Below are 5,616 nucleotides of genomic sequence, written 5' to 3' on the forward strand. Positions count from 1 at the left end.
AAATACTCCTACTACTATTACAACTATTACTCCCACTATTACAAATACTCCTACTCCTATTACAACTATTACTCCCACTATTACAAATACTCCTACTCCTATTACAACTATTACTCCCACTATTACAAATACTCCTACTCCTATTACAACTATTACTCTCACTATTACAAATACTCCTACTCCTATTACAACTATTACTCCCACTATTACAAATACAAATTAAAGCTGCGCCGACACCAAACTTCACCGTCGAACAGAAGCCGATTTAAAAATGATTTACTCAATGGTCCTCAACTATTTGAGATTTCAGATTTTCAGTTCCAGATTTGGTACAGTTGCTTTTATTACCATTTTGTCAATTGTCGCTATGGAAACGTTAAGCCCAAACTCAATGCAATGGCGCCATCTGGTGGTAAAGCTGAAAACTAAGCCCTGTGTTTTATGAGATATTTCTCTAAAGAATTATTTAACTTCTGGAATACAGCTGTGTTTTTAACCATTTCCACTATAATCTGCGAGAAAGAAACACTAAACCAGGACTAAACTGGGACTAAACCAGGACTAAACTAGGACTAAACAAGGACTAATCCTGGTCTAAACCAGGACTAAACCAGGACTAAACCAGGTCTAAACTAGGACTAAACTAGGACTAAACAAAGACTAAACAAGGACTAAACAAGGACTAATCCTGGTCTAAACCAGGACTAAACCAGGACTAAACCAGGACTAAACGAGGACTAATCCTGGTCCAAACCAGGTCTAAGCCAAGACTAAACCAGGACCAAACCAGGTCTAAACCAGGACTAAACCAGGACTAAACCAGGTCTAAAGTAGGAGTAAACTAGGAGTAAACTAGGACTAAACCAGGACTAAACCAGGTCTAAACCAGGACTAAACTAGGACTAAACCAGGTCTAAACCAGGACTAAACTAGGACTAAACCAGGTCTAAACCATGTCTAAACCAGGACCAGACCTGCAGTATCTATGGAGAATGAAAGGAGCGTACAAAGGCAGAGGTTTAAAAGCCATTTTAATCTTGAATTCAGTCAAAAATGTACAAAAGGAATGCAAAAAGTCAAAGAGCATCTGTGAAGGGAACAAACCTGCTTTTCTCCAGAGTCAAACCAAAAGAAGCAGAAGGAGAAGAGACTAAATACAAGATCATGAGGCTTTAGAGCGAGAAACCAGGAGGGGAACAATAGGGCGTGTCAATGTCCGATTTTCAAACTGCCAAGCTAACAGCCAGCATGAGTGACGCAAATATGGTAAGTAAACTCAAGCTCATGTCAAACTTGGATATAAATACTTTTAAAGTCCATCAGAAAATGTTTGAAATCAGAGTTTAAAATGACAGGAAGTAGAGCCGACTCTGTGATGTCATCAGTGTGCGACACAGTTTAAACCATGGTTGGACTAAATAAAGGTGTTTTATGGTGTTATTGTGTCAGGTCAGAACTGTTGTGTCATGTATGTGGAGTTTGGCTCTTGTTTACAATCTGGTTGCTAGGTAACAGCTGTGGAATGACCTCTACCTGTGTCATAATTGTGCTCACGTCCAACCAGGAAGTACAACTATAAACTTTACTGAGGACAAACGGACAAAATGTCGAGTCAAATCAGAAATATAATCGTGTTTTGGTGAAATGTGTTGTTTAAAGTGTCGTTTTGGACTTTAAAGTTTCAAATCGGGCAATGACAGCGGAAGAGGAAAGAAGAGGAAAGAGGAGGTGGAGAAGAGCGGGCGTGGCAAGAGTTAATGCAATAATGTGGGTTATTTCAAAGCACTAAAAGACTAGCGTAGCGTTAGCGCGAAGCTACCACCGGCGACATTGACGCTAATGCGGCGGCGCGCTACGGGAAAAAACAGACCAGGAACGTTTTACACAAAAAAAATAGACGAACAAACGAATCCACCGAGAGATGAAAAACACGGCGAAGTTCCAAACGCGACAAACGTACGAGTTCGCAAACGTACGAAAACGTCAAACGAAAGCGTAAAACGAAAGCGTCACCTTTTTGCAGAGCTAAACACTAAACGGAGAATGAACCGACGTGAACCGTTTTTGTGCGATTTGGGTTGTGAAGGTCTTTTAAAAACACAAAAAAAAAAAAAAAAGATTTCCTTTCGTTTATTGCATCGGTTAAAGCAGCGATTCTCAAAGTGGGGCCCGCGTTCACGGCATTAAACGGCTCGAACGCCGCGAGAGCTGTGGGCAAAATTTTGATTTTTTTTTAACGCCAATTTTCTGTCAAATTTACTCAAAAATGTAATGAAATATCTTTTTACACATAAAAGGCCTCGTCGTGTGAAAACGTTAAAAGTTTTTAAATTTCGTCCGGATTAAAGAGTTACACGTTTCACAGACGAAACTTAAAAATCGAAAAGGAAATAAAAATACGCTCTTTTTTCACGATTTTGTACGTTTTTTTTATGTGAAGGGAAAAACTTTTTGATGAGTATTTGAACATAATGTAGTTTAAACAGATTATTTATGATTTATTATTGCAATATTTGAGTTAATGACTTTTAAAACGCGCTTTGATGCAAGTTTAAAGCGCGTTAAATAAAAGCGCGTTTGTCGGCTCGTCATACATTCACTATTGCTTTACTTTAGGAGCTACATGCCGCGCGTAACCATGGAAACGCCGCCGTGTTTCATCCGTGGGAGGAGTCGAAGACGAACGCTTTCCGAAAAAAAAAAAAAAAAACGAGAAACAATAAATAAGATCTGAACCCAAAGTGATCGTCCGAAGTCTTCAGACGCGAGGCTTTTATTCTGAAGGCGACAGGTTCACTTCCTCTAAAAGATTATACACAAGTATTTCTGATGCAAGACTTATTATTCATATCGTTATAATTATTACTTCTTTTTTTTTGGTGTTCGTTTTGTTTTTTAAAAAATTATCTGGTGAAGCGCACTTCCTCTTCCTGCTTGGCTCTGATTGGCTGTTAGTCGTCGTCCTCATCCACCACCGGATCAGTGTCCCAACACGTGATGTCGATCTCTGCAACACACAATACTACTTATTAATACAATAGTACTTATACTACAGATACTACAAGTGTTACTACTACTGATACACATGATGTCGATCTCTGCAAAACACAACGCAGTACTTATACTACAGATACTAATGATACTACTACTGTTACTACAATTGATACACGTGATGTCGATCTCTGCAAAACACAACGCAGTACTTATAGTAAGTAAGCAAGTAAATTTTATTTGTATAGCACCTTTCACAGACAGAAGTCACAAAGTGCTTCACAAAACAGTAAAAAATTACAGTGAGCAATACATATACAACAATATACAGTAAAATCAGCCGCTAAAACAAATACAATTAAAAGGCTTGACTAAATAAAAAGGTTTTAAGCTGACCCTTAAAAGCAATAACTGAGTCCAGTGACCGTAGGGAGAACGGAAGATCGTTCCAGAGTCTGGGGGCAACAGCCTGGAAGGATCTGTCTCCTCTGGTCCGAAAACGAGTGCGAGGAACCAACAACAGTTTCTGGTCCAAGGACCTTAGTGAGCGAGAGGGAGCGTACGGTTTAATCAGATCAATAATGTACGATTGGACTTGACTATTTAAAGCTCTAAAAGTCAGAACAAGAATTTTAAACTGTATCCGGTAGGAGAGTCAGTGAAGGGCTTTAAGAATGGGTGAAATGTGGGCCCTTCTATTTGTGCGGGTCAAGATCCTCACTGCAGAGTTCTGGACCAGCTGCAGACGAGAGAGTTCCTTCTTGTTAAGACAGGAAAACAAACTGTTACAATAGTCTAAACGTGAAGACACAAAGGCATGAATTATAAGTTCCAGGTCATTTTGAGACACCATTTTCCTGAGCTTAGAGATTTTCCTCAACTGAAAGAAACAGTTCCTCGTCAACAGCTTAGAGTGGTGCTCTAAAGACATGTCTTTGTCAAAGACAACACCCAAGTTTCTAAGACTTGGTTTAGCAGTCTGGCCTAAAACACCCAAGTACTGGTTTATCCCTGGAATGGCATCATCAGGGGCAATAATCAGAGTCTCCTTGCATTTAGCTGCAAGGAGTTTTGACTCAGCCATTGTTTTATTTGCACTAAACAACTGACCAAGGAGTTCAGCTTCTGGATCTCAGAAGGTTTAAAAGAGCAATAGAGCTGAATATTGTCAGCGAACAGGTGATAGGACACATCACTAAACTCTTTAATGATCATTTCCAGGGGAATTATATAAAGCAGAAATAGGACGGGACCCAAAACGGAGCCCTGAGGAACTCCACACAACAGATCAGCTGAGTCAGACATTATTTGGTTTGCAGCAACACTAAAGCTCCGACCGGATAAATATGAGGAAAACCAATGAAGAACTGACCCCGACAGTCCAATCAGGTCCCTCAGTCTGTTCAACAGGATATGATGGTCGACGGTGTCAAAGGCTGCAGACAGATCCAACAGAACTAAAACAGTGCATTTTCCAGAATCAGCAGACATCATAATGTCACTGGACACTTTCAACAATGCGGTTTCCGTAGAATGATGTTTGCGGAAACCAGATTGAAAAGAGTCGTGAATGTTAGACTGATCAAGGAGATCGAACAATTGTTCAGAGACCACCTTCTCAAGGATTTTGGACATGAACGGGAGCTTTGAAATTGGTCTGAAACTTTTTGGGTCTGTTGGGTCCAAGTTTGTCTTGTTTAAATGGAGCAGGAAACACACCGGTAGAAAGAGAGAGATTTACCATTTTGGTAACCCAGGGGCCAATAACATCAAACACTTTGAGGAAGAGCCTGCAGGGAAGGGCATCTGATGAACAAGAGGAGGGTTTCATCTTGGTCACCAGGGCTGAGATGTCCCCTAGAGTGACAGGCTTAAAAGAAGACCAGTTTTGGGAAACAGGCTCCACAGAAACAGGTTTATCACACAAAAGGAGTGGGATTTGGTCTTTGATCATCTTGATCTTATCGATAAAGAACCTGAGGAGTTCGTTGCTGTCAGCTTTGCAGGAAACAGGAGTCACTGCAGCTGAAGGACAAACAATAGAATTTATAGTGTCAAACAACACTTCTGGGTTTTTCTTGTTGGATGTTATTAGCTGGCGGAAGTAATCAGATCTGGAACTTTAAATCATTTCATTGTAAGATGATACAAGCTCTCTGAGGTGTGACCTATGGACCTCAAGACTGGAGGTTTTCCACAGACGCTCAGTTTTCCGACATAGTCTCTTTAGGTTTAGGATATCTTCATTTATCCAAGGACAAGCTTTTCTCTGTGATTTTAAGTGGATTTTACAGGTGCCACCTGATCTAAAATGGATAAACATTGGCTGTTAAAGGAATTAAACTGTCCACATCATCAAGACAATTCATAAACAAATGAGGATCAAACACAGCAGAAAATTGGGCGGCTGTATTTGCAGTAATAATGCGCCTCTGAGACCTGATGTTTGAGGGCACAGGCTCAGGAGAAAAGTTCAATTCAAATAAAACACAGCTATGATCGCTCATATGGACATCCTCCACACAGAGGTTAGCAACACTCAGGCCAAGTGAAAACACCAGCTCTAAAGTGTGTCCCTTTTGGTGAGTGAGACATGCTGCTCAAAGTTAAATGTTTCAGTCAAGG

General features: G+C 40.3%; 1 protein-coding gene across 1 annotated transcript in view; it reads right to left on the reverse strand.

The window, feature by feature from the left end:
- Positions 1-1,014: 1,014 nt before the first annotated feature.
- dbn1 (drebrin 1) overlaps positions 1,015-5,616 on the reverse strand; it is a 71,797-nt gene continuing 67,195 nt past the window's right edge. The window contains exon 15 of the mRNA XM_072446002.1: positions 1,015-3,007. Coding sequence (XP_072302103.1) covers positions 2,952-3,007 — 56 coding nt within the window. The 3' untranslated portion in view covers positions 1,015-2,951. The remainder of the gene's footprint in view (positions 3,008-5,616) is intronic.

Source organism: Eucyclogobius newberryi, unplaced genomic scaffold (genome assembly GCF_026437365.1).
Source record: "Eucyclogobius newberryi isolate DKJ021-1_F unplaced genomic scaffold, fEucNew1.0.hap1 SCAF_15, whole genome shotgun sequence".
Taxonomy (NCBI): Eukaryota; Metazoa; Chordata; class Actinopteri; order Gobiiformes; family Gobiidae; genus Eucyclogobius; species Eucyclogobius newberryi.